Source organism: Dryobates pubescens, chromosome 17 (assembly GCF_014839835.1).
Source record: "Dryobates pubescens isolate bDryPub1 chromosome 17, bDryPub1.pri, whole genome shotgun sequence".
NCBI classification, from domain to species: Eukaryota; Metazoa; Chordata; class Aves; order Piciformes; family Picidae; genus Dryobates; species Dryobates pubescens.
In genome coordinates this window covers 10,855,298-10,882,784 of record NC_071628.1, presented here as the reverse complement: position 1 = coordinate 10,882,784, position 27,487 = coordinate 10,855,298, and the positions used below count along the sequence as shown (strand labels likewise).

The following is a 27,487-nucleotide window of genomic DNA, read 5'->3' as shown; positions in this document are numbered from 1 at the left end:
CGGGCGTGCCGTGCGCACGTGGGGTGCGGGCCCGGCACCGGCAGCGCCGCCGGGTCCCCGTTACCACGGCAACCGCGGCGTCCCTCGCCCCGCTGGGCGCTGGGCGAGAGGCACGACTACGCCGGGCGGCCGTTCCCGGTGTGCCGAAGATGCCGGGCAGTGTGTTCTGGGCAGCGCCCGCCACCGCTTCCGTCCGGCAGGGTCTGCAGCGACAGAACGCTGCGAACCCCGTGCCCCGCTGGTGCGACGGTGCCGCGTGAACAAGGCGCTCTGGCCCGCCGTCCTGTCCCAGCGTGCGGGGGCCGCAGAGGGAACGCTCGGCATCGAGTCGAGGAGTGAGGCGGAAGGGCCGATGACCGCTGCCCACGCCATGTCAGGCCGCCAAGAATCGGCTACCGGCCCCGCCACCCAGCTCGGGCTGCATCCCGCGCCCGCCGCACCCGGGGACCGCACCCCGCCTCTCCTGGCCCCAGGTGTGCATGAACTTTGTCCCTGCCGCGCCCTTGCCGCCGCCGGCGGCTGCGCGGGGCTGCGCCGTGACCGCCCGCCCCGGGGCGCGGGGCAGGGTCCCAGGTCCCGTGCGGGCCTGACCCGGCCCAGCCCGAGCGCAGCCGCTGCCCCGGCGCTGTCCGGCGCGCGGTGCTGAAGGCGACGGCGCGGGGCGGCGGGCGGGGCGGGGCGGCCCGCAGGTGGCGGTGCCTCGCGGCCCCCCCGTGCCCGGCCGGCTCCCCGCCCCCCGCGCGCCCTGCCGTTGCCACCGTTCCCATCCCTTCTGCCGTTCCCATTCCCCTCACGTCCGCCGCACTCACTCCGCTGCTCCGCGATGGCTAGCACCTTCGCCCGAGCCCTCTCTTCCCGCCGCTCCGCCGGCCTCCTGGCCATGGTGGGCGCCGGCTCTCTCGCCGCCGGCTTCCTGCTCGCCCGGGACACGGTCAGCGCGGGCGACCGGCAGCGGCGACGCTACCCGCCCAGGTACCGGGAGCGGGCGATGGGGGCGCAGGTGCGGGGGGCGGGGGCCGGTCCCTGCGGCAACTGCACCGGGGTGGGCGTGGGGCTGCCCCCGACCTCCGGCTGGTCACGGTGTTCCGGGGCTGCGGAACGGCCGGGATCGGCGGGACGAACACTGCTCGTCCTCGGGCGGGGATGACCGGGACGCTCAGGAACCGAGCCCGCGCCGACACCGGGGCTACGGGCGGCGGCGGGGGCTCGGCCGTGCCGGACGGAGTCTCCCCACTTCGAGTCGCCACCGGCGCCATGGGCGCTGCTGTACCCGTGGCCAAGGCACCGGCGACGCCGAGGTGGGGCCTCCGCGCCCCGCCCGGCCTCCCCGGGGGCCCCGCGGCCCCTATTTCCGCGCCGGGGCTAGGCTGGGCCCTCCCCGCCGGCCAGGATGCCCCGGGGCCTCGCCACCGGACCCGCGCTGATCAGGGACCGGTCGAGACGTCTTCCCGGCGGCCAGCGTCCCTCCGACGGTGGGCCGGGTGGGAAGCCTCGGGGCTGCCGGCGGCACCGGGTGGGCACAGAACACCGTGACAAGCCGCTGCGCTGCCAGGCCGGAGCAGGAGGGGGACGAGCGTTTATCAGCAGAGCTGGGGTCTGAGAGGACTTTCGGAGTTTCAGGGAGGATGGGCCGAGGCCGCAGGGTGCGGGCAGCACCCCCGAGACAGACGGTGCAGTGGGGACACTCCCCAGGCTCGGCCCGGCCGCCGCGAGAGCCAGGGGACACTTGCCAATGTCCTGGTGGGAACAGGACGGTGCAAAAGCTTCATTTTATTCTCCTGGCAAAACACCCAGCGCTCGGTTTGTGAAAGCCGGTGTCGGAGCGGGGACAGAGGCTCCGGGGCAGCCCTGAGCTGGCCGCAGCTTCTGGCCCGGCCCCATCTGGCTGTACCGGGCTCGACGGGTGCCTGCCCTCGGGACAGGGTCTGTGCTGTGGGATAGGAGAGGTTTCCTGGCACGGACCTTGCTCTGCCAGCCCATGGAGTGCTGGGGGAGGGGGGGGTGTCTGGGGTGCTGAGCAGGCAGGACCCGGCCTGCAGCCAGAGTTGGGGAATGAATATGAGCCCTGGGGTGAGCCATTGAGACCCTGGGCAGTGGGCATGGAACCAAACGGGGCCAGGCAGGCACATGCACAGACATGGCCTGACTTAGGGGTGCTTCTGGGGTAATGCTGGTTCTGCAAGAGCCGCTGGCCTTGTTTACACAACCCGCACCTGATCCCTTAAGCCAGATAAATGCCATGGCAGAGCCGTGCTAAGGTTCAAGCTCCAGCCCAGGAGGTTTCATGTCACTCCCCTTTGAACCACTCTTTGCCAGGGATCTGGCTGGGTCCCAGCAGGGCCAGACACCCCACACTGCCTGGCCCTGTGGAGTATGGAGGCCCAAGGCACAAGATGGGGGACTGGAGGCAGGAGCTGCCTGTGTCCCATAAGAACTGGGCAGGACAGGGACAGGGCCAAGAGAGGGATGTGATTGCCACCAGTCGGTCCTTCCACCTTGCCTGGCACCATCTGCTTGGTCTGGCACAGCTCATGGGCAGGTCAGGGAAGCAAGGAGCCGTTTTTTCTTCCCATCCTGGTGCTGGCAGAGACTGCACACAGTGAAAGAATGGAGTAGGGAAAAGAGGCAGCACGTTTCTGCTCCAAGCACATGCGGCTGCTGTGGTCCCTGCACCAAACAGCGTGGGTGAGAGCGGTGCGGGGCTGCATTGCAGGCTGAGAGCAGAGAGCTCACTGCCAGAGCTGGTGCCAGCGGCTCAGACCTGCTGAAACGAGGGGACAGTGATGGAGCAAGTTCAAAGAGTGATGGAGGCTGGATCTTTCTGTTTGTTCACCTCCCCAGAGGGCTCTAATTTCAAGCTTTCTGAATAACTGCAGAGCCACAGACCGGATCTTCACTGTGAAGGGAAAAACGCTGAGCTTTGAGAGCTGCTGACTGGCCTGAGAAGGGCAGGCAGTCTGCCACCTCCTACTCCTGCACTGCTGGGAGAGCTAGCCTGTCCCCGCTAAACCAGGACACGCAAGTGTCCCCTTGCACACACAGAATACGGGCTGTTTCCTTCTGGCAAGGGGCAGGGACCCAGCTGACCGTGTTGTAAAGGCCAGCTGGGGAAGGCTGGGGAACTGCAGCAGGGCAGAAGGCTGGGGCGGGAAATGGGGCTGGGGGAGCAGCCACATACCATCTGTGGGAAGGACGGGGCTGTGGGGGGTCTGGAGGAGGAAACAAAACCCAGGTAGAGGATGTGGCTGAGAAGCTCTAAAATAAGCTTCCAGGGCCGGGGGTCTGTTTGGCTGGGAGTGGTTTTGTGCCTGAGCTGGCACGCTTGCAACCAGCCCAGACAGAGCCCCAGGAGTGAGTGGCATCGTCCCGCTCTGCGCAGGGGGAGTCTTCAAATGACGGAGCCTTTGGCAGCGCTCCACGCTGCCGCACAGCAAACAGCCACGCTGGGGGAGCACAGGCAGCACGCCCCTCCCATAAGGACGTAGGCTTGGATGTCCTCGTTTCCAGGCGGGTCCCACACATTCGGAGGGTCACGTTGGGGCTCCCCGCCAAAGCGTCTCCGCGCGAAGCCCAAGCGCCCTCCTCCCTTGCGTCAGCAAGCCGCATGCTCCCCTGCCTGCAGCGGTGCCAGCCCCCGACCACCTACCACCGCTGTCACGCAGGGTGCCACGCACACACCTGCACAGACGGTGCCGCCAGGAAGAGCACTGGAGGCTGCGGGATTAGCGGTGAAGAGCCAGGGAGAGGTGCAGGGGGCTGCCGCTCCCGGAGAGGTGCCCAGACAGCAGACGGGCTAATAATAGCCGCTGAGCACCTGGCAGGTCTCGTTCCGGGCAGGGTGGACACAAGGGCAGAGCGGGCAGGTGCTGCAGGGTCAGGCAGGGCATGGGACAGCGTGGGTGCGAGCAAAGCACCCAAGTCATGCTCCAGGCAGATGTTCAATTTGTGAAGACACTTCCAGCCTTTGCTGCCGGTGGGGAACCTACCTGATCACTCAGTGCCCTGACCTCAGCAAAAAAAAAAAGTGGTGCTGAAAGGGTCAGAATGTTAAATCCTACTTTGAGGACCAAACCCAAGGGGCCACGGCAGCCTGAATCAGGCCAAGTGCAGTGTCACCTTTATACTTGTGGCACACACCTGGGCACCCAGGGAAGTGTGGCAGGAATGTGGTGCCTATTGTGCAAGCCTTCCCATGCCAGCCCCAGGATGCAGGGACAGTCAGTCTGCCCTGCAGCTCTGTGGGCACTGCCTGTGAGCACAGCACTGGGTGTTCAGCACCTCCATCCCTGCACTGCCCTCCTGATCCTGGCACAATCTGGCTTAGTTTGGGTGTGCTAGGAATGCTGAGGAGAGTTTCCCCAGATCTGCTGGCTGAGATCCAGGGCTGTCCTGGGGAGGGTGCCTTCAGACCAGGAGCTAAATCAGCACTGCAGCAGGCACAGACCCTGTGGGCAGGGTTAGAGTCCCAGGGTTCTGGACTCTTTTACACTTCAATAAAGGTATGGATGGCCCATAGCAGACAGCATGTTTAAACCTACAGCAACCTTCTGCTTCCTGGAATAAAGCTTGCTTCCCTCAGCCATCTTTGCTGGCTTTCTGGACAAGTCCTCTGCCACCAGGGTGGAAAGTACAGCAGGCTGTGATCCTGATATACTAGGAACCACCAGCCATGCTAGGGGCATATGAGGAACTTGTCCAAGTGTCCCATTCTGCTCTGTCAATTCTTTTCACATAAGGTCTGTCTCCCGGGGTCAGTAGCCAGTGTGGGAGGCTGGGGCAGGCTCAACAAGTCAGCATCTCAGCACAGCACAGCGTGTGGGCTGGGGCAGCAGCCTGCTGCCTGAGACCAGTTCCTGCCTGGAGCACATGTCTCCAGGTCCACACTGGATCTGCCAGTGCTTCCTGAAGCAGAGCAGACAATGAGAGCCCTACCTCCCTTCCACAGCACAGGAAGCCACCAGCAGTGGCCAAGCTGTAGGCGAAGGGCCAACGCAGATTCCTTGGCCTGCAGACACAGGGCGGAGGTGGCAGCAGCTCTGCATTGCAGCACAGGCCAGGCACCCTCTGTGGGACACAGCCCAGAAGCAGGACCTGGGCACCAGCAGGATGCCAGGACTTGCTCGCTGCTGCTTCCACCAACCTGGGACTGCACTAGCCCCAGTACCTTGTCTCCCACATGAAGCTCCCCTCCAAAGCTGTGCCATTGTGAAGGCAGTGCAGACAAGGTGTTCCCAGGGCTGTGGGACTCCCTCAGCCACCAGCCAGGTCTTTTGGGCTGATAAGGGTCAGTCCTGTCCCACTGAGGGAAGCAGAGGCACCAGCTTTCAGCAGGAGGGATTTGGCCAAGGCAGTGCAGCTGGGGTCTTGCCCTGCCAATCCCCCCTTCGGCACAGAACAAGCACAAAGCCTGGCTAAAGTGGGAATGAGGTCAGCGGCTGGCCTCCCGCTAAGCTGATTAGGGAAAAGCATCCCCCTAATACAATAAACTGCGCCAGAGTGCTGCGGTTCCCACCAGCTGCAGATCAGGGTCAGCCGGTCTCCTGCCCTGCGGCATCAGGGGCAGGGGGACAGGGGTCAGGGTGCCCAGCAGGGCCCAGAGGCCAGACACGCCAGAGCCCTTGTGCCCTGCGTTCCCCCTCACTCCACAGGCAGACCCCAGTGTGGGGTAGGAGGGGTGGTGGGAGTACCACTCTCTGTTTGGGCTGTGTTGGGGCCAGCCCATAGGAGAAGAAGGGGAGTGAGTCCCCCCCTCCACAGCCCAGTTGCCCTGGTAGTTCAGTGCACAGGCTTCTGCCAACTGCCTGTGCCCCTGTGCAGGGCTGTGGCTGACGTGGCCACAGTCACTTAACCAGAAAGCTCTCCCAACGCTGGGGCCCTGGTACGTGCTTGATAAAGAGCCGCACCCTCTGCACCAGGCCATATTTGCCCATGGACTTTTGTCCCTGTGAAAATGTCTGTTCCTTGGCTCAGGTTTCTCTCTGCCCTTGCCGTGTGATCCCCATAGCTGCATTCCCACTCCTGGCTGGCCTTGGCTGCTGTATACAAGCAAAGGAGTCTGACTTCCCTCCCCAGAGCTCCCCTCACCACACCTGCCCTGAGGGTCTCTGTGGGGCAAGGATGTGAGTGCCAGGGTTCCTGATCCCAAAGCACTCCTTGGTCTCTCCTCCCGCAGTGCTGAGTATCCTGACCTGCGGAAGCACAACAATTGCATGGCCAGCAACCTGACACCGGCCCTCTATGCCAAGCTCTGTGACAAAGCAACCCCAAATGGCTGGACCCTGGACCAGTGCATCCAGACAGGTGTCGACAACCCTGGCCACCCTTTCATCAAGACAGTGGGCATAGTGGCTGGTGATGAAGAGACCTATGAGGTGAGACCTCTGAGCAGCTGGAGCACTGCTGTGCTCCAGGGTGCCTGCAGCAGCCAGTCTGGTATCTGCAGTACCTCCAGCAGGCTGGAATGTTATTGCCCACCTCCTCCTGCCCAGCCTGGGCAGCTGGAGAGGCCCCTTGGCCAGCTTCAGCATAGACCCATGGGATCAGTAAGATTGGAAAAGAGCTTTAAGCCCTGCATTGCCAGGTCACCACTGAAATACATCCCTCAGCACCACAACTCCACAGCTTTTAAACTATGGATAGGGACTCTTAACAATGCCTTGGGCAGCCTGGGCCAGGCCTTGACAACTGTGAAGGGAAAATGTTTTACATGTCCAACCTAAATCTCCCCTGGGGCAACTTGAGGCCATTTCCTCTTGTCCTGTCCCTTGAGAAGAGACTGAAGCTCACCTGGCTCCAACTTCCTTTCAGGGACTTGTAGAGAGCCAGAAGGTCTCCCCTCAGCCTCTTTTTCTCCAGACTAAATAAGCCCACGTCCCTCAGCCACTCCTCACAAGACTTTCTAGACCCTTTCACCTGCTTTGTTGCTCTTCTCCAGACCTGCTCCAGTACCTTAGTGTCCTTGAAGTGAGGGGGCTCAAAACTGAACCCAGTATATGTCACAGGACTCCTTCAGAGCAGCTGTTCTAGAGCCCTGCAGCTGCTCTAGGGTCCTGCAAGCCCTTCCTCCTCGCCCCCAAGTCCCTCTTGCCTGTGCCGAATTGGCCCCAGGGATTGCTGTTGCATTGCAGCACCTCCAGCCACCCTCTGCAGCCCCACTACTGAGACATCCCTCATGCTGGCAGCAGGATTATGCCAAGCACGTCAGGGGCTTCGTGGGGCACTGGGTCTGCAGTGGTGCACATTGTCCTGCTCCCTTCCAGGTGTTTGCCGACCTGTTCGACCCTGTGATTCAGGAGCGGCACAACGGGTACAACCCCCGCACCATGAAGCACGTCACAGACCTGGATGCCTCCAAGGTGCGGAGCTGGGCAGCAGTGCTGGGCACAGGGACCCTTCCCAGGCCTGGTCTGCCAGCTCCGCTGCCACCCCGTAACCAGCTCCTGTCTGTTGCAGATAAAATTTGGCCACTTTGATGAGCGCTATGTGCTCTCGTCCCGCGTCCGGACCGGGCGCAGCATCCGCGGGCTGAGCCTGCCGCCTGCCTGCACCCGCGCTGAGCGGCGGGAGGTGGAAAAGGTGACGGTGGATGCACTGAATGGCCTCACAGGGGACCTGGCAGGACGCTACTACCGCCTCAGCGAGATGACAGAGAAGGAGCAGCAGCAGCTCATTGATGTGAGTCAGCACAGCTGCCGGCCAGCCAACCTGGGTGCCCACAGAGCAGGGCCCCTTCCCCGGCACTGCCCCTCCGGGAAGCTGTGTCCTCTTTTCCCAGTCCTGCTGCCCTGTGGGACCAGGACCCACTTCTCCATCGAGACTGCCCCGGGGTGCAGAGGGTGCTCAGGGTGCTGCTCAGCCCTCCCAAGCCATGGGGGGATAGAACTTGCTGAACACAGCCCCATCCATTCATGGCCCCTCTGGCTCTCACTCCACATCCCTGCCCGTGCCCAGGGGAAGGTGGGCTTGTGGCATGCGACTGGTGCCCCACCAGCTCCTGGTGCAGGGTAGGCTGTGCCCCAGCAGCCTCCTGCCTCCCTGACCAGGAGAGCAGGACCCATGCCCACAAGTGGGTACAGCACATGAGCTTGCCCTGCCTGGGACAGCCACAGTGCATCGCCTGTGTGGCAGGCTGGGACCATGGGACAGGGTGCCCTGGCACCAGCCATGCAGCCCTGGCAAGCCCACAGACTCTGCCTCTCTCCAGGATCACTTCCTCTTTGACAAGCCGGTGTCCCCACTTCTGACGGCAGCAGGAATGGCCCGGGACTGGCCCGACGCCCGAGGGATCTGGTGAGGATCTGCCCCAACATGGGGCAGGGGCAGGGGCTACTGTTGCTTCATCTGTCTGCCCCAGCCCTGCCACCTGCGTGCCCCATGCTCATCACACCACAGACCCCAGCACCCCTGGGCTCTGCTCACCTTAGGCTCCAAGGCCTGATTCTGGGTGCCTGCAGCCAGCAGATCTATGCACAACCCACAGCATTCTTCAAAGCAGTGGAGCTTCAGAGCCATCCCCTGCTATGGATCCTGCCTGCTCTCACCACCCTGCAGCACCTTGCACTGCATGCCACCAACACCCTGTCCATTGCCTTCTGCTCCCCAGGCAATCCCAGCACTCCTCTGGCTCACTCTACCTGCCCCCAAGCTTATCCATTATTGCACCTCACTGCTCCCTCCCAGCATCCCTGGACACCACACAACATCCCACCAGCATCCCATGCAGCTGGAGCATAACAGTTGGCACACGTGCTCCACCACACTGGCACGGCACAACCAGCCCCAGCCACCCTCTGAACCCAGCACCCCAATGCACACCCCATGCTTCATAGCACCCTCCCACTCCTGCATGCTGCAGGAGCCCTGCTCCTGTCTGCAGTCCAGACAGGGTTGCCACCACACTGGCACCATGCTGCTCCTTCCCAGCAGTGCTTGCCTGCACCCATGGCACTGGTGCCAGCACCCACTGCCTTTGGCAGTGCATGTGGAGAACCCTGGCCTGTCTCCAGAACATCTCCTGGCTGCCTGCCTTGCTGCTAGGCTGTGCTCTGGCATTGTGCTCCCAACCATGGGCACAGGCGGAGCAGCAGGACTGCAGGGCAGCACTGGCACTATGGTAACAGGGACAGAAGGGACATGGCTAGGGCTGGCATGGGTGTCTGGGTGGGCACGAGGTCTCTGCTGTCCATCAGCATAGACAAAGACTGCCCTGTCCCTAGGCACAACAATGAGAAGACCTTCCTGATCTGGATCAATGAGGAAGACCACACACGGGTCATCTCCATGGAGAAGGGTGGCAACATGAAGCGTGTCTTTGAGCGGTTCTGCCGGGGCCTGAAGGAGGTGAGCACCCAGCAGCCCTGCTGTGACAGCCCTGTGGATGCACAGACTGGGGCAAGCAGGGCCACTGCAGGGTTGGTCCTCTGCTTTCAACCATGTCTGGGCAGTGCTGAGTGGTGGTGAGCAGGGCTGCCATGCCCAGGGCTGGGCACCCCATGCCCAGGGGCTGAAGGGCTGCTGATGCCTCTGCTGCAGGTGGAGCGGCTGATCCAGGAGCGAGGCTGGGAGTTCATGTGGAACGAGCGGCTGGGCTACATCCTGACCTGCCCCTCCAACCTGGGCACAGGGCTGCGAGCAGGCGTCCACATCAAGCTGCCACTGCTCAGCAAGGTATCACCATGGCTGGTTTGTGGGGAGCCAGGGCAGGGGCGTGGGGACCCCCAGCTGCAAGGGCACAGGGAGTCCAGCTGGGAGTCCAGGGCTGCACTTTGTCTAGGTTGCCCATGAGAAGCACATAGTCCAGCCCCCACCTGCATCCACACCTGGAGAGTCTTGTGTCATCCTGGGTCTGCTCGGGATAGGGCTCCCTGCAGGGATCATGAGCCCGCTGACAGGGCCCTGAGGGTGGTGGAAGTGCTCCAAGCCCCAGCTCCTTTGCTGATGATCCCACTGAGCACTGACACCTTCTCTGGACACCAGGACAGCCGCTTCCCTAAGATCCTGGAGAACCTCCGGCTACAGAAGCGTGGAACAGGTGGTGTGGACACTGCAGCTACTGGCAATGTCTTCGACATCTCCAACCTGGACCGTCTGGGCAAATCAGAGGTAGGCATCAGGCAGAGCTGCTTCTGGGGAGGGAGGTTCCGGAGCACATGTACATGACAGGCCCACAGCACCCAAACCACTCCGGGGCTCTGCGCTGGCATCAGCACTGGGTGCCAGGTTGGCAGTGCCTATCTGACCTCGCTAGAATGGCTCCCAAGGACAGCCTCAAGTCATGATGTGTGTGCTCGTGGTGCAGGTGGAGCTGGTGCAGCTGGTGATAGATGGTGTGAACTACCTGATTGACTGCGAGCGGCGGCTGGAGAAGGGGCAGGACATCCGCGTCCCCTCCGCAGTGCCGCAGTTCCGGCACTGAGCCGGACCAAGGTAGCCCCAGCGCTGCAGGACTCAGCTGCCCCGTAGCTTACGTGATCTCCGTGCCCAGCATGTCGCTGCATCCCGTTACCCGCAACGCGCCAGGCCAGACCCCATAAACGTGCGCTGCTTTAGCCCTGGTTCTGTCTCCTCCTTACCCCAGCACTCTGTGCCCCTGCAGAGGCACCCACCAGGTTTTCCTGCCCCTGCCCTGAGCAGCAATCCCCAGTATTGCCCTGAGTCACCGCTGCCCTAAAGAAGGAGCCAGGGGGGCTGTTGGGGCTGCCTTGGTCAGAGGGGCTGCAAGGGGAGCTGGGGCTGGGAGGCATCTTGCTGCAGGGTTCCAGCAGTGGCTGGGATAACCGAGGCCAGGCAGGGAGCAGAGCTCACTCTTTGTGCTCATCACCAGTTTATTGCTCACAGAAAGCAGTGGGGCAGCCAGGGGAGAGCCAAGGTAAGGCCAGACATGGGGCCTCACTCTGCGTCTGCATGAGGAGGTAGCACTGTCAGAGCTGAGGTGCCAGCCCCAGGGGCATGTCAATGGAGGCATTCCTCCCAGCATCACAGGGAGCCTGTGCTGAGCCTGGAGGTGCAGAGCTGAGACAAGGGGTGACCAGGCAGGGGAGCCATGGGCAGAAGGCACGCTGGGTATTAAGTGGGGACAGAAGCCACCCTGCTGCACCCACCCTGGCCATCCTAGGCATCCTCTGCTTCCCACTGGGCACTGTCCTGGTGCTGGGCACTGCCAAGCCACCAGTACTGGAGAGGGTGACAGTGATGGCTTGAGTGCTGGAGAAGGTGTGCAGCTGAGTTGGGCCAAACACTACCTCTAAAGAGAAGGCAGCTGGCCATGGCCGGCCCCTGTGGTCGCTCCCAGCTCTATCAGAACATGTCCCACCTCCATGCCTCAGTATGACAGGAACTCACTGCAAACTTGGGCACTGGGACAGTGGCAATGGCCTGCAAGGTGAGTACCCAGGCTCTGCTCCAGGACCAGTACAGAGAGGATGATGTTGGAGAGCCCAGCTGGGGCACAGAGACCAGGCTCAGGATGCTCTGCCTGGGCATAGGCAGCGCTGACTGCTGGGCATGGTCCCATCCCAACCCCCATTTGCTAGCATCCTGAATTGGGTGAAGATCTCAAGTCCCCAGACAATGGCCAGGCCAAACACTGCACTGGAGGTCAGGCAGGGAGCCAGCACTTCTGCTTGTTCTTCTGTGCAGTGCAGGTTCAGCAAGCCCACGAATGGGGCATTGTTAGACAGCCAAGCACTGGGCACAGCACTGCTGTCTGCACCAAAGCTGTGAGTCATGGCCCTCTCTCCTTTTGGTCCCCATCCAGGGGCTTGGATCATGCTTCCAATGGGCATGCACCCACCCAGGCTCCCAACTGTCCAAGCCCTGTGGCTCAGCCACCAGCAGCCTACAGAGCAGGTGCCCCAATGCCATCAGTTTGGGCAATCCCAGGTCCCAGGCATTCACCTCATGCTGCTGCAGGAAGATGGAGATCACATCCTACTTCTAGGGGGAAACCTGTCACGGAAGCCAGCCACTGCACACTGTCTCGTCCCCTAGAATCTCACCTGCTCAGGTGTCCAACCATCCCACATCCCCCAGCACAGAGGTGGGGCCTGGGTTGAGGCACAGAGCACCCGCAACTCCAGCTCGCCCAGGAGCAAGGACTGGGCTGGCTCCAGCACCGGGGCCATCATGAGCTGCCAGCTGCCTGCAGTGTTGCTAGGCAGTCTCAGCACAGCCCCCCACCGATGGACCCCAAGGCCAGCACAAGCCTCCACGGGCACCATTCCCAAAGCCCGCCAAGTTCAACGCCCCGCCCCCGGTGCCAGCCACTGTCCATCCCGTCCTACCCCATGAACAGGGCACCGAGGACGACCCAGTGCCCATCCATCCCACCTCGTTTCGCCCCGTCCCGCCGGGACATCCAGCACGGTTTCACCTCCCGTCCCGCCTCGCCTCGCTTGCCCCCGGCAACAGTCTGCAGCCATTCTGCACGCCCGGGCTGTGCTCCGGTCCGCAGCCCAGTCCCGGCGGCCCGACTCACCAGAGCAGCTGCGGCAACGTCTCTGCAGGCGAGCGTTGCCGTCAGGCGAGGCACCGGGCCGGCGCCGATGCTCACCGCCCGTCCCTCACGGTGCGCGGTGCATCTAGCACTCGCACCGCAGTAAAGCTTCCCGCAGCCCCGGCGCGCTGCGCCGGGAGCTCGCCGAGAGCTCCTAGCAAGGCCGAGCCGCCGAGAGCGGGTCCCCACCGGGGCTGCCCCGCGACGGGAGCTGCAGCCGCACTGATCGTCGCCTATCGGCCACCACTTCCCGATTTTGCCGGGCAGGGCGCGCCTGGCCACACGGCACGGTCCCGGCAGCTCCTCGGCCCAGCCGGCCGCCCCCGCGGGCCCTGTGAGCGATGGCAGCGATGGCAGACCGGAGACCTTTATACTTATGAGTTACCACCCAAGACTCCCATTTACATCTCCACAACTGTCGGTACACAACCCTGCCTTGGCAGGGCCAACGCAGGGGACCAGCCTGGCCCCCGACGTGGAGCTGTGCGGCGAGCGTGATCCTGCCTCCCCAGGGTTTTGCCCCGGGAACGGCGCCCGCTCCCGCGCGGGGGGCGGAGCACAGAACAGACCCTGCACCGGTCCTGACGGCAGCCTGGACCGGCCGGCTGCGAGAGCCGCTCCCACGCTGGGTCTCCCTCGTCCCCGCAGTCCTGGCTGTCCACGAGCGGGCGGCAGCGCCCCCTGCTGGCTCCGATACGAATCAGGCCACATTAAGGGAAGCAGCAGTGGGCAAGCTCCGGGCGCGGGGCTCTGCGGCTCATGAGACCCTTTACTGGAGCCTTTTTGCACGGAGCCTCCGCCAAGCTCGGTAGCCTTGTAGCTTGTAACCTCTGGCGCTGGCTACAGTACCGGGGTCTGAGCCAGGCCAAAGCTAGGCCAGAAGACCTGCTTGTGCCTGCAGTGGGGAATGGAGGAGCATCATCCGGCGTGTCATGCCGGGATGTTACCCCACTTCCACATTTTTCTCGCGGGATAAGCTTCCTGGTTCCCGCTGCCCCGACCAGCAGGTCCGCGCCCAGCAACGACACTCGGGCAGGCCCCGCACTCGGCGGGACGGAGCCAGTCGATGAGGTGGGGCACCAGACAGGGAGCGGGAGGAAGCCCAGGGCGACGCCACGGCTCGCAGACAAAGCCGAGCCATGAGCCCGGCCCAGCAGAACCCGATCCCCTCCCGCCCCGCTGCGGCCCCGGAAGGGAGGAGCGGAGTCGCCGCAGCTGGCCTCGCCCAGCCCGCCCAGCCCCCCCAGCCCATTGGCCGGAGCTGGCGTGACGCGCGGCGCGGCGCCCAACGGGGAGCTGCCACACGGCAGATCCGGCTGGAGGGGTGGGACATCCGGCTTGTGGCCCCCGGCGCCTCTTCAGCCGCCGCTACCGCCGAGGAGGGATCCCCGCGCCGCCATGTCCGCGCCCCGGCCGCGGCCGACTGCGCTTCTGCTGCTGCTCTCACTCCTTGCCACCGCCGTCCGTGCCTCCGACGTGGTGGAGCTTAGCGATGCCGATTTCGAGAGTGGCCTGGCCGAGCGTCCGGGGCTGGTGTTGGTGGAGTTCTTCGCGCCCTGGTGAGGGGTGGCCCGGCGCGGTCAGGAGCGGTGGGACCGGGCCCTGTGCGGCGGCGGGCGGGCGGGCGGAGGGACCGGGGAAGGGCGGGGGCGGGCCGAGGCCCTCTGGACAGGCCTAACACCGCCGTCCTCCCAGGTGCGGGCACTGCAAGCGGCTGGCGCCGGAGTACGAGTCGGCAGCGACCAGGCTGAAGGGGATCGTGCCGCTCGTGAAGGTGAGGACCCGCCACGCAGCCCCTCCCGGGCGGTGCTGGCCGGCGGCAGTTCGCGAGTGGATGGGGTCATATGGATGCTTTGCTTTTGCAGTCGGCCCTTCGCGCCTTCCGTGCGCGCTTTGGGCCTGGCTGAGGCGTCTCGGGGCTCTAGCAGGTTCCGTCTTCACAAAGACTCAGACCCCAGGGAACGATCCGGAGGCGAAGCCTGAGCGGCTGCTGCCACGCATTTGGCGTGCAGACCATAAAATGGGTGTGGAAAGAGGGCTTGCCTCGGTGGGAGGAAGAAGCCTTCTCTGAGCTCAGTAGTGTGGGGCTAGCCTAGGTTAAGGGTGTTGTCCCTTAACTTAGAGAGCAATGGTTGCTGTCCACAAGCTTTGTTTTTCGCTAGAAGACCTATATGGTTTTATCAAGTTTGGGTCTTGCTCTCCCTTTGTGGGAAGTGATAGGGGCTCAACACTCTGGTCTCCTTGCCAGCTGAGTTCAGCCTGTGTTCTTTAGGTGTTGTAGAACTTCAGCACTGATGAGATGTTGAGAACAATTGATTTCTGTTCATCCTGTCATTCATTACAAGAGTCCACCCTTTCTAGTGAGTTTTTGTGTGTGGTCTGGCCAGACTTGTAACTATTTAACATTTCTAGTGTTCCCTGAGTTATTTTTCGGACACTGTCCTCCTACTCTTATTGTTTTCTTCCCCAGTCTTGACTCGCCACCTTGGAGGCTCTACCTTCTTGGATGCTTTGTGCTGGACCCTTGTATTTTATGTGAAAGCATAGCATCCCTGGTTAAAGACCCAAGAAGTTCTCAGATGCTGTAGACCTTGCATGTGATAATGGGAGCAACAGCAAAGCTGCTTTCTGTTGTGGATTTGGGTGCATGGGTCACTGAGTGTCAGCATTTCTCTCTCTTTAGGTTGATTGTACAGCAAACTCAAACACTTGCAACAAGTATGGAGTCAGTGGATACCCCACCTTAAAGATTTTCCGAGATGGAGAAGAGGCAGGAACCTATGATGGGCCCAGGACAGCAGGTGAGAGCTTGCCGGCAAGCGTCTGGCTCGCCAAAATGGTGCTGGCAGGCAGAGCCATGTGTAATGGACTCACGTCAGGGGTGGCTGAGAGAAGGTTCACACCCACACATGCTGCTTTTGCCTGTTCCAGAGCTCTGAATGTTTATTATCCCTTAAACCTCTCTTCTAAAGGTGAAGGTTTCCACATTATCTCTAGTTTCTAAAGGTGTCCTTAATGGGCAGTATCCGGAAAATGCTGTGAGTTGGTGATGTGTTCCTTCAGCTCACCTCCTGTTTGTTGAGTGGGAGAGGTGTATGGATCCTGCAGAAACAAACTTTGCTTTGAACATGCCTTGTAGGACTTTCTGTTAATCCCTTTGACCATTTTGACTTTGTTTTAAGATGGGATTGTCAGCCATCTCAAGAAACAGGCAGGACCTGCTTCAGTGGCTCTCAGTTCTGTGGCTGAGTTTGAGAAGTTCATCAGTGATAAAGATGCTTCTGTAATTGGTGAGTAGGTTCAGTACAGCATGGGAACAGGCTTTGGGGGTGTTCTTGGGGGTGTCCTGTGGAAAGGTGAGAAGCAACTTCACAGGCTGGAGCAAGAGAAGTTCCAGCTGGACATGAAGATTTTCATGATGAGAATGATAAAGCCCTGGAATGCGTGCCCAGAGGTATTTCGAAACAGATTTGGACAAAGCTCTGAGCAACCTGACCTGAACTGGAGCTGGTCTGGCTTTGAATAGGAACTGGGACTTGCTGACCTCTGGGGATACCTTCCAACTTTTTTTCCCCCCTTTTCCCCTGTGATTCTTTGGCTATCAGACCTGGCACCACAGTGGGTCTTTTGTAAAGCTCTGCTCTTTTGGCTGGCTGCCAACGTTTGGGTTGCTTAGGAAGTGCATTCGAGTGCCATCTCATGACACACAGAATCACAGAATGTTAGGGGCTGGAAGGGATCTTGAACAAGAAGGCTGTCAGAGTTTTAACCACAGTTTACAAGTGGCAGTGGCAACTCAGGTGCCATCTTACAGATGTCTCTGGGTGAGTGCTGATCAGCATTCCCAAGCTTGTTTAAGTGCTATTGTCAATTGTTATCACTGCTGGTGTCACATGGTTACAGACACCTCAAGGATCAATGCCTTAATGCCCAGAGGTCCCCTGCTTCTTGGCTGTGTGAGCCAGGTGGCCTCTTCAGTGACCACCTGCTGGTAGAAGGGCTCCAATAAAAATAGAAGGAGAGAAGCTGTTGAAGGTGAAGGCCTGAACATAGCCTGCAAGACCTGATCCAGCAGTGATCTTCCAGTGCTTTGTAGAGAGATGCAATGTGGGCTGTACAGTGGCTGCTGCTGGGTTGGTTTGGGGTCACCATCTGTCTCTCTCCTGCAGGCTTCTTTAGAGATGCATCCAGTGATGCTTATTCAGAATTCATGAAAGCTGCCAACAACCTGAGGGACAACTATCGCTTTGCACACACCAGTGAGGACCAGTTGGTGCAGAAGTATGAGGAGGATGGAGAGTAAGTGACCTAGCACAGACATTTCTTGCTATTGAGGCAGGTGTAACAAACTCATGGACTCCAGTGGTTAACTGGATTCACTTTTCTGTACATGGTTTAAGCCCTTGCTTCTTCCCCAGCTGCCATCTCTCGCTTCTTTCTCTGGAATCAAGATAGAAAGGTACAAGGGGTTAGTGTCTGCCTCTGGGTGGGAAGTATCTCAGCAGAGGCATTTTACTTCCTCATTGCTGCTTGCGGTGGGCTTTTGTATCTCACTGTGGTCTGGCTGAATAACGGCGATGGGTCTGGCAGGTAGATCTAATGCTGGAGTGACACCAAGAAAGTGGACAGCCACCTTGAAGCTATGAACAAGGAATGTGGGTCATCACTGGAGGGGTCTAGCTGCTGCCCTTAGACACCATGGGGTACTTCAGTCTTAACTCCCAATACCTGCTTCCCCTCAGGGGTATAATCCTATTCCGTCCTTCACGCCTGGCAAACAAGTTTGAGGACACTTCCATCAAGTACTCCGAAGACAAGATCACCAGTGGAAAGGTCAAGAAGTTTGTTCAGGAGAACATGTGAGTTGTTCCTCACCAGGGCATGTGGTAGACTGGCTCCAGCTGCGTTTGGCCCTAGTACTAGGTTTCTCTAACTGGTGCTGCTGCAGTGCTTCCTGCAGAGTGTTCAGCAGAGCCGCCTTGGCCACGCTCTCTCCTGTAAGGACCACTCTCCCTCTGGGAAGTCCCAGCATGGCTGTTGGCATTTGCTGTCCCTGTTGTAACAACCACGTTTCTGTTTGAAAACAGAACTTCCTGAGTAACATGCCAGCTTTGGCCTGATTTAGGTCAGATGTAGTCACTGGTGGTGTGGTAGTGGTGGATCAGGTGGCACACAGATGTGCAGGGTGTTCCTTCCTCAGATCCTACTGATCCCTGCCATTTAGCATTCCTGGGTGGGAAGCAGGAGAGTGCTGCATTGAGCCTGTTCTGGGCTGCAAAGCTGAAGCTGCTGGTACTTGTCTCGTTGGTAGCTTTGGCATCTGCCCACACATGACTGAAGACAACAAAGACTTGATCCAGGGGAAAGACTTGTTGGTGGCATACTATGACGTGGACTACGAGAAGAACGCAAAGGGATCCAACTACTGGCGCAACAGGTACGGGTGGCAGGGTCAGTCAGCTCCTCACTCACTCCTGTGTCAGTGCTGCTTGTAGCTCTGGTGACAGTTTCTCATCTTGCTCCTGTATGAGGCTTTTCTCTCCCAAAAGTCTTCCAGGTGAGTTTGTAATTGGAACTGTTGGGGTGGCTGCAGAGGCCAAAGCATGAACTCGGACTTCAAGCCTACCTGCTTGCTTTTAGACCCCAGGTCCTTAGACCTTAAGCAAAAACCTTCTTATTGATGCTCGGTGGGTTTTCCACTGGGTGAGATCCTGGTGGCTCTGCTGATGGTTGTGGATGGGTGGAAGATGAAAACACCATGCTTGCCCAGACCTCATTAACAGGCACAACCTTAATCCTGTGCTTCTTGGTACCATTGTTGTAGGGCTTGGCTATGCAGAACACATCCCTGCACTGAACTTCAGCTTAAAGGGTGTTCTATAGTGTGGAATAAAAAGGTTCAAAGGAATCATGGTTTGTGTTGGTTTTTTTTTCCCCCTCAGAGTAATGATGATCGCAAAGAAGTTCTTAGATGCTGGCCGCAAACTGTCCTTTGCTGTTGCTAGTCGGAAAACCTTCAGCCATGAGCTTTCAGAGTTTGGGCTGGACAGCAGCGTGGGTGAGGCTCCAGTTGTTGCCATCAGAACTGCTAAAGGAGACAAATACGTCATGCAGGAGGAATTCTCGTGAGTTCTTGAACTTGGCAGTTGCCTCTCGCTCGAGGGACTTCCGTCTGGGGGTCTGTGACCATTTCATGCTTCCTTGGCTTGGAGGAAATGGAAAAGCTGGATGTTCCAGCTGGAATGAAATGATTGCTGAGTCAAAGTCTCCTTAGAGGTTTTTCCTGCTCTCTGGAAAGCCTGCAGCCCCTCCTGTGAATTCTCAGTACAAGTATCTGGTTAGGAGCTGAGATGCATTAAAGGGCAGAGGGAACAATTGTACTTTCTTGAGGGAAAACTTCAGGCTCCTGGAAAGCCTAAACCCTAGAATGGGGTGTGCAGCCAGCCTCCTGTCAAAACTCTGAAGGGCTGCTTTGCCCTTGTGCTGAGGTGTTCTAGGCCAGCCCCAGGGTGATGCTTTCAGAGGTGCAGGGTGGCATCTGTTCTGTGGGTGGAAGAGCTTAAATCAGCCTTGAAATTTTTCCTCTCTTATCCTGTGTGGTGATGGCTCCAAATTGTCCCTTTCAGCCGTGATGGAAAGGCCCTGGAGAGATTTCTGCAAGATTACTTTGATGGAAACTTGAAGAAGTACCTGAAATCAGAGCCTGTCCCTGAAAGCAACGATGGCCCTGTGAAGGTGAGCACTGAAGAGGCTCTTAATGGGGGTGTAGGAGCACTGCAGCAGCTTCTAATCTCACACCAGTGTCTCGTGCTGCTTGGTGGCAGCTTGAGAAGAATCCCTTCCCTTGTGTTACAGTTTTCTGAGCTGGGGAGAGGTTCAGTTTGCAGTTTGGATTCCCATTTGTTCTGTGGAGTCCCTTGAGCCCAGCAGTGCAGGATCACCCCAGGAGTACAGGGGTCACGCAGACCTGCTCTGGCCTCTGCTGCTTCACGGCATGGCCCTGAGCTGGCCATGACTGCTGTTTCTTATTTCTTACCTTTCATCCCTTCCAGTAAATTCTGCCCTTAGTGGAGGTGTTGGATGGCCTCAGCCAGTCTAGGGTTAAAAGTTAGTGATTTTGTCCTCCTTCTGTGAGGATGCCAGATTCAAACCTCACACACAGGTGGCACTGGAACCTGTGACAGGTTTTTTAACTGCAAGTGGAAGATGTCACAGCTCAGTGAAGTATTTGGTCATTTTGCTGATCAGAGTGGAGGTGGGAGGGCAACGTGGAGCCTGCTGTCTGCAAAAAACTAACCTGTGTTATCTAACATTGCCAGGTGGTGGTTGCTGAGAACTTTGATGAAATTGTTAATGCAGAAGACAAAGATGTCCTTATAGAGTTTTATGCACCCTGGTGTGGCCACTGCAAGAATCTGGAGCCCAAATACAAAGAGTTGGGGGAGAAGGTAGGTCTCTGGGACTCTGGCAAACATAAACTACTGTTTTGCAGCACTAAACACTCCTGCAGGTTCTGTGTGTCCAGCCTGCACAATTACAGGCATAACTGTGCCTTCTGAGGACTATGGGGTTTGGCACCTCCTGTAGGTGCAGAAGTTAAGTTGGCAGCATCTGGAGTGTGGTAGCAACCACACTGGTGGGTTTAGCCTTTGCCCTTCACTGTGGCATATAAATATTCCCTGGGCTGGGCTCAACTGCCAGAGTTCCTTTTTGGGTTTTGTTGTTTTGTTTTTTTCCCCTCTGCATTATTCTCATCCCTCCTCTGGTGACAGGTGACACTGCCCTGCCCACTTCCACAGGTGGGGCACATAAATTGTTCTCCTGGCTCTGAGCAGCCTTCTGCTCTTTGGCTGCCAGGTGCTCTCCTACCTGAGCACTGATTGTCCTCACAGCTGGTTTCCTGAGGTAGAAGGTGAGCAGGTGCTCGGGGCTGACACCAGAGCTGAGAGTGTGTGCAGCAGACAGGTGGCTGAGGAGGGATTTTGTTCCCTGTGCAGCAGAAGTAAATTGTTCACTTTTGAGCATCTCATGTGCACTGTCCTGACTTCACTGTCTTGGATGTGTTGGTTGTTTGGTGAGTTCCTGGTGGTAACTGCCATGGATTGGTTACCCATAAGTTCTTTCTACCCACAGCTCAGTAAAGACCCCAATATCGTCATTGCCAAAATGGATGCCACAGCCAATGATGTGCCTTCCCCATATGAAGTCAGAGGGTAGGTCCTGCTGGTGTGACACTGCTGTGACCTTGCTAGAGATCAGACTCTGTCTGACCAGCAGCCATGTGTCTCATGGAAAGGGTGGGTGTGGGTGCTGGGGATGTGATTGCTGGGTATTTGCTTAGCATGAAGAACTGAGTGTGAAAACAGCACTCGTCTGCCTTGCTTCTCGGTGATTCTTCTGTCCTGGTCACATCTGGGGGCCTGTCTTGCTGCTGTGATCCTGTTCTTGGCAGTGTGAGAATGATGCTGGATGTGCTTCTCTGGAAACAGTTGATCTCAGCTAATGCCATGGTTGTGGCTGGGCTTTTGGAGGCCACACCTGCTGGCTAAAGAGCTGCTGCAGCTCTTGCTGTGTTAAACTGAGGGAATGTGGGGTGTGAAACCCCTCAGTGAGGGCCAGGCTGCTGCTCTGGAAGAAAACCACCTGAGGAGCTCAGAGGTCTCCCTTTTCTCCATAGCTTCCCCACCATCTATTTTGCTCCAGCTGGAAAGAAGCAGAGTCCAAAGAAGTACGAGGTGAGTGCTGCTTTGCAAGGAAATGAAGCAGCATCCAGGTGTCCACCTGGTGCTGAGGCTCTGGAGCTGTGGCACAGCCCAGATTGCTGTGAACTTGGCAGCTGTGGTGCTGTTCTGCCCAGTGCTACAGACCCAGGGCAGAGCTCCACTTGTAGCTGCTCTGGTCTCCTGCCTGTCTCCCCATGCCCCCTGCATCAAGGGGTAGCCCACAGGGGTATAGACACCACTTCACTATCTGTGCTTTCTGCAGGGTGGCAGAGAAGTGAGTGACTTCATCAGCTACCTGAAGCGGGAGGCTACCAACACTCCTGTGCTGCAGGAGGAGGATAAAACCAAGAAATCCAAGAAGAAGGTGAAGGAGGATTTGTAAAGCACCCACTTGCCATCTTGTCAGGATGAGCTCTGTGTGAATTGGGGAAGCACTGGGCAGACTGGGGGCAGTTCTGAGTTGTGGAGAGCCAGTGGCCATGTGGACCCAGGGGACCCAGCTGCTGTGTCTAGTTCTGTTTAATTTCCTGCCGTCTCTTAGCTGCACTGTTGTGGGGCCCCCCAGACTGGTTTGTTTTGTGGTTTGGGAGGGGGTGGGGGGTAGGGTTATTTTCTAATTTTTTTTGTACATTTGGAGAAGTGAAACAATAAAATGACCCCCTTAAGACCAAGGTTCCATGTCCTGAGAGGTCTGTTGGACTTTACACCGGGATCCTGCTCTTCACAGACAGCAGCGGTTCCCAGCTGCAAGCTGTTTCCTTGGATGACCCTCATGCTCCTAAACATGAAGCTCAGCCTTGAGCTGGGCTGAGCCTCCTCAGCTCGGGAGTCCTTCCAGAGCAGCAGCTGTCCTGGGGGGTTGTGCTTCAAGTGCTGCATTTACCCAGGTGTGAGGCCTAGGGACTCTGATGACAAATGCATTTGCTGTTTGTGTGCCGCCTCCGATTCAGGGGTGGGTGGGACCTGCTGTGGATGCAGGAGCTCGACCAGTGCAGCAGATGGAGCACCCTGGTATGGGGCTCACTCCACAGTAGGCAAGCAGCAGCAATAAATCTGTTCCTGCAAAGCCAAGTGGGTGGGGGAGTGCTGCTTACCACATGCTGGGACAGTGCTGGGGAAGTCCCCACAGCCAGCAGGCTTGTCTGTGGCTTGACTGGCTGGCACAGTTCAGACCAGTTAAATGTGAAGTCATTGCCTCGCTGGGTGGGAAGCAGGTTGGTTATTGTGGCTTTCTCTTCAGGAGGGGGAGGAACAGGATCCTGTGCCACAGTGAGGTGGTGCAGGCTGTGAAAAACTTGGGTGCAGTGCTGACTCTTCTTGGCCCAGGATCTGCTGACTGGAAGGGTCAGAAGCAGGATGGTGCAGGAGCAGAGACAAGCTCTAGTTCTGGCTCTGCATTTCCTGGCTGCCTGGGAGTGCAAGTGAGGATCAGCAGGCTCTGAGGCTGTGCTCCAGCAGTTGCCATGGCAAGAGCCAGTGCTGGCTTTCTCTGTGGATCCTCCCCCACCACTGCGGGCTGTGTTCTTCCAGTTATTTATTGCTGCCAGAATCCTCTGGCTACAGCAGATCATACAAGGCTTGGCACATGGTCCTCTCTTTCCAGCACTATGCAGTACAGGAATTTCTTCCTCAGGAGCATCAGGATCTTAAAGCACAACTACCTCTCTACTCTGCTGCTGGCTGCAGGGACTCTGGACCCCAGAGCAGACACAGTGGCTCCTTGGCAGGGGCTTTGTGTATGATATGGAGGGGTCCTTGCACCTCAGGCTTGCATGACCCTGGTAGCTGGCTGAGACTTCAGACTAGTGCAAGAAACAGGGGAATGCAACAGGCTGCTGCTAACTACCTTCTGTGAACCCAAAGGGGAACACTGCTTCCTTGCTGGCTAGGGTAGGGTCTGGTGTCAGGCACTGAGGAGGTGGGGGAAGCTCTTCTAGTCCTTGTTTTACTCCTTAGTCTGTGACCAGACCTGGTGGCAGCTAAGCATGAAACTGGAGTTCAGTTCTTTGCAAATTTGGACCAGAGCCCTCAGTACCAGACCAGCAGGGGTGAGGGGAGTACAGGTGTTGTAATGCCTCCGGCAAGAGGGAGAAAGAATGGCAGAAGGGTGTTGTAGTGCTGTTGGCTACCCAGATACCCCTTACTGTGTGCTGCAATTACTGGAGCTAATGAGGCTTCAGATGAGGAGAAACAGACATCTGAAGAGAGATTTGTAGTTAGCAAAGGTGACTGACACAGGCCTTGGTCTCATGGAAAACTGATGAGAGGGCAGCCACCACTTGAAGGTTTGAGTAATGCACTCACAGGGTTCTTTTGACCTCAACGAAGGATTTCTAGGTCCCTAGCTTTGCCCTTTCCTTTGCAGCCCAGAACTGCTGCCTGCAGGTCTCTTGCCTTTCACTTCTTATGCCAGTTTTCTCATGGCTTGTGTCACTGCTGTGAGCATCCAGGCTGTGCTGCTCCAACATGGTACACTCTGCTCCACCAAGCAGAGGGAATGGTATCTCCTGCCACCACCAGGAAAGCTTGTCCTCCCTGGGTCTGCAGGAGCTCTGGATTACAGCCCTTGCTCTTGGCAGGGTCTGGGGCTGGCAGTGCTGTGTCACCTTGCTGAAGCCCTGGGTGTGAGGGGCAGTAAGCAGGCAGGGCTGTGCAGTCCTTTACCTGCTGCTCCTAGAGGTGAAGCAGGTCCTGTCCCACCTGAGAAATCCAGCTCTGCCAGGCACTTCTGCCAGACAAGCTTGCTCTGGCATAGGCCTGTCCTGGGCCCTGCATCGGCATCCCATGTCACAAGTTCACAGGGCAGCTTCACCCTCTCTGCTGTTGCACCATGCCAGGGGGTGGCAGAGGCACATTCCAGAGCTCTGGACTGTTTGGGCTAGGGGTGAGGGAGGGTTTTCTGGGAAAGAGGCACAGAGAGAAAGCCAAATGCTTTGGGGATGGAAGCAGGTTCTCCCTGCACACACCCCCCCCCAAAGCTTTCTTCTGCTCAAGCCCCTGAGTGCTTGCCACCTTGAGAAGGCTTCTGCACGTGGCCTGAGGGCAGTGTGGGCTGCGGTGTGCTGCAGAAGCACCAGATGGGGCTGAGAGTCTGCGCTCCTGGCTCCTGGGACAGCAGAAACAGGAATGTGTCTATAAACACCAAGAGCCCAAGAAGCAGAGATGTGGATTGGTCTTGCCTGAAGACCCTGCTCTACCTGTGCTGCAGCTGCTGCTCTTGGGCTATGACCCCTGGGAAGTCCTCCATCCCACCGCACAGCTCTCCCACTACCACTCCTGCCTCTTGCTTACTGGTGCAGCCTCAACCCTCTGCGTGTGTGGAGCTGCTGCCCTGACCATGGTGAGGAGGAGGCAGTGCTGGGGGAGAGCAGGGCCCCCAAGCCCTGGCTTGGCAGGGAGTAGTACTCTGGGTGTCCCTGCAGGGGAGCTCAGCGTGACAGGCGCGGGAAGGGCATCAGCTGCAGGTCCGGGGCCACCGGGAACCACGAGAAGGGCACGACTGGTGGGAGCCAGTAGCCCGGGGCAGGTTTCCTACCATCCGCAGCTGACTCCGAGACGGTGTCGCCGGCACAGCCCCGAGCTCAGAGGGGCCGGGGGACTGGGGCGTCCGTCGGAGTGACCAGGGCTCGGCCAGTCGCACCTCCATCCCGGCTGCAGCGGGAGACTGTGAAGGCGAAGAGCTGGAAAAGTGTCCCGGGGCATCCCGGAGCCTCCCGGCACCGCCGGCGGCTGTCAAGGATGTGCCCCCTACCCCGAGCCTTCACCTTCCCCTTCCCTGGGGCGTGCTGGATCCACTCCATGGTGTAGCCCGCCGCCCCTTGTTCCCACCGCTGGGAGAACTGCGGGGACCCGGCCCGGGGGAACTGCACTCGTTCTTTCAGTCTCCCCCGTCCCCAGACCACTTACCTCCGGCCTGCCTAGTTTCCCCATTTCCCCCGGTCCCCTCAAGTTGTGCCTGCCACAGGCTCTTCCGTATCCCTTGGTTGTCCCTTAGTCCCTGCAAGCGGTGGCCGCTCTGTGCTCCCCGGTCCCTCCCGGTCCTCCACCCTCTGGGCCATCGTGAGTTCCTCGGTACCCTTTTTCGTCGACAGTCCTCTCACTCATTCCTCCGGCTGTCCTGAAGAGCAATCACGGCACCGTCGTCCCCTGCAACAACGGCCACCGATTACTCCCGCCTGCACCCAGTTCTGATGGTACCGGAACAAGCTCCTCATGGGCCCGGAGTGTGGGACCACGGCGGGCGGCCCCAGGCCGCTCCCGGGTGGCAGTGGCGGGGCGGGGCGACGGCGGCGGGGGTCGGCCTGAGCCGGCTATTTTTGCCGCTGCCCTGGGCTAATCCCCTGAGCGGCTTCCCGGTATTAAGTAACGGCGAGGCGGGATGCGCTCGGCGGCGGCCCCGGCCCGGGCGGCCCTGGGCAGTTGCGGCGCGGCGGAGCCCACGGCGACGTGCCCGGTGAGGGCTGGGGGCCGCAGCCGCCCGCCGCTGAGCGCGGAGGAAGTCCAGACCGAGGCCGGGTGATAGCGGCGGGGGACGAGCCGGGCTGAGGATTGTCATGCCGGGACCCTCTCCCGGCGGCTCCCCGGAGAGGGATGCAGGGGCCGGAAACCAGCCGCAGGGTCCCGGCCGAGACAGGAGGGTGAGATTCCTCCTGCCCCACACCACCATCCCGCTGCCGTCGGTGCGCGACGAGGAGCAGCTCTTCTACCAGCGGCTGGAGGCGTTGGTGGCTCTGGGCCCCGGCAGCTTTGGGCCGCTCTTTGGGGCCGACGGCTGGAGCGACCTAACGGGTGAGCGCTCCTGAGTGCCGGGCTCCAAGGGGTGTTAGGTCGGGGATGCCGAGCCCTGGAACGACTCTCAGGTTCCCCCACCGCTCGCAGAGGACCGGCTGCTGCGGAAGCGCGTGGTGCAGGACGGGCAGGGCGGGCCGCGGCCGGGTCCGGGCCAGGTGGTGTCGGTGAAGGTGCTGGGAGCCCTGGAGGACGGCGGCCTGGTGGAGCGGGACCCGCTGCTCAGCTTCGTGCCGGGCCACGGCGACGTCGTGCAGGTCAGCTCCGGCCGAAGCGCGGAGGCGGGCTGAGTGGTGCCCGATACAGAGCCCGGTCAGACCTGCCGTGCCCATGTCTGCAGGCTCTGGAACTGGGCGTCCCTACCATGCAGCCCGGGGAAATCTCCTTCTTTCTCGCCGCCTTTCCCTATGGCTACGGCCGCCCGGGCAGGTAGGACTGGCGGGCAGGGCGACTGGGATGGACAGGGGGACCAGCAGAGCAGGGGCCGGAGTATGAACCGGAACCGGGGGCGGGCAGGGGGCGGGCGGGAAAACGCAAGAGCCAGAAACTGTCAAGAGCTGACAGAGGCGGAGGCAGGGCTAGGGGGCAGGGGCAGCGGCAGCCGGCGATGTTCCTGCAGGGAGCCCGACGTGCCCCCGGAAGCCTCGCTGATGTTCGAAGTGACGCTGCTGGAGGTGCGGGACGACCCCGAGGCGCAGCCGCTCCCACCCGCCGCCCGCCTGTGCCTGGGCTCGCAACGCAGGGAAAGGGGCAACTTCCACTTCGCGCGGGGCGACTTCGAGGCGGCGCTAGGCTCGTACCGCCTGGCCCTGCGCGCCCTCGACGGCCCCGCTACCGGTGAGACCGGGAGGAGTGAGGAGGGCTGGGGCAGCGGGGCGGGGCGGGGTACTGAGGCTTCACTTGTCCTGCAGCCCCACCGGGGCCAGAGGAGGAAGAGGAGCTGCGGGAGCAGCGTGTCAAGTGCTTCAACAACTGCGCGGCCGCGGAGCTGAAGCTGGAGAGGGCGGACGAGGCGCTGGCGTCCTGCGAGGCGGTCCTCCGCATCAGCCCGGACAACGGCCGGGCGCTGCTCCGTCGGGGGCAGGTAGACCAGCAACCCACCCCACCCCGCCCCGCCCGCAGCCCGGCACAGCCCCGCTGCTCGCCACCGCCGGCTCCTCTCTCCGCAGCTGCTGGCGCAGCAGGGCCGGGACGAGGAGGCAGCTGTAGATCTGAGGCGAGCCCTGGAGCTAGACCCAGCGAACAAGGTCCGAGCCGGCAGCGCGGTTCCGCAGAAACTGGATACCAAAAGTATTGGGGCGAGCGGGGGTCCCACAGGAGCCCGGCTCGAGGGGCACCAGGACTGTCGTGGGATGCGCCCGCTCCAGCCGCTCTGCCATCCCCAGGTGATCCACGCCGAGCTTTCACGGCTGCTGAACCGACGGAGCCCCCCAGACCACGCCGCCCCTTCGGAGCCCCACTATGGCTCAACGCCGCCACCTCC

At 59.8% G+C, this 27,487-nt stretch overlaps 2 protein-coding genes and 1 long non-coding RNA gene across 3 annotated transcripts; all 3 read left to right on the top strand.

The window, feature by feature from the left end:
- Window positions 1-711: 711 nt before the first annotated feature.
- CKMT1A (creatine kinase, mitochondrial 1A) lies at window positions 712-10,547 on the top strand. The gene is made up of 9 exons (XM_054169151.1): window positions 712-972; window positions 6,173-6,371; window positions 7,260-7,355; window positions 7,453-7,674; window positions 8,204-8,289; window positions 9,216-9,339; window positions 9,532-9,666; window positions 9,976-10,101; window positions 10,298-10,547. Exons 1-9 carry the CDS (start codon window positions 824-826, stop codon window positions 10,412-10,414), a joined length of 1,254 nt encoding a protein of 417 aa, XP_054025126.1. The 5' UTR covers window positions 712-823; the 3' UTR covers window positions 10,415-10,547.
- Window positions 10,548-13,815: 3,268 nt separating this feature from the next.
- PDIA3 (protein disulfide isomerase family A member 3) lies at window positions 13,816-21,881 on the top strand. The gene is made up of 13 exons (XM_054169047.1): window positions 13,816-14,052; window positions 14,189-14,267; window positions 15,177-15,294; window positions 15,676-15,783; window positions 16,663-16,792; window positions 17,236-17,352; window positions 17,805-17,930; window positions 18,436-18,618; window positions 19,120-19,228; window positions 19,813-19,941; window positions 20,627-20,706; window positions 21,171-21,228; window positions 21,479-21,881. Exons 1-13 carry the CDS (start codon window positions 13,892-13,894, stop codon window positions 21,596-21,598), a joined length of 1,518 nt encoding a protein of 505 aa, XP_054025022.1. The 5' UTR covers window positions 13,816-13,891; the 3' UTR covers window positions 21,599-21,881.
- A 5,011-nt stretch (window positions 21,882-26,892) lies between these two features.
- LOC128897986 (uncharacterized) lies at window positions 26,893-27,487 on the top strand. The gene is made up of 3 exons (XR_008462652.1): window positions 26,893-27,088; window positions 27,174-27,251; window positions 27,390-27,487. It is a non-coding gene; the product is annotated as an uncharacterized LOC128897986 (long non-coding RNA).

Bases quoted from the DNA above. Each gene is read 5' to 3' on its own strand.
- CKMT1A (XM_054169151.1), top strand. From the start codon at position 824: ATGGCTAGCACCTTCGCCCGAGCCCTCTCTTCCCGCCGCTCCGCCGGC. The intron at 9,667-9,975 runs GTATCACCATGG...TCTGGACACCAG, and splicing joins AGCTGCCACTGCTCAGCAAG to GACAGCCGCTTCCCTAAGAT. The intron at 10,102-10,297 runs GTAGGCATCAGG...CTCGTGGTGCAG, and splicing joins ACCGTCTGGGCAAATCAGAG to GTGGAGCTGGTGCAGCTGGT.
- PDIA3 (XM_054169047.1), top strand. From the start codon at position 13,892: ATGTCCGCGCCCCGGCCGCGGCCGACTGCGCTTCTGCTGCTGCTCTCA. The intron at 15,295-15,675 runs GTGAGAGCTTGC...CTTTGTTTTAAG, and splicing joins TGATGGGCCCAGGACAGCAG to ATGGGATTGTCAGCCATCTC. The intron at 20,707-21,170 runs GTAGGTCCTGCT...TTTTCTCCATAG, and splicing joins TCCCCATATGAAGTCAGAGG to CTTCCCCACCATCTATTTTG.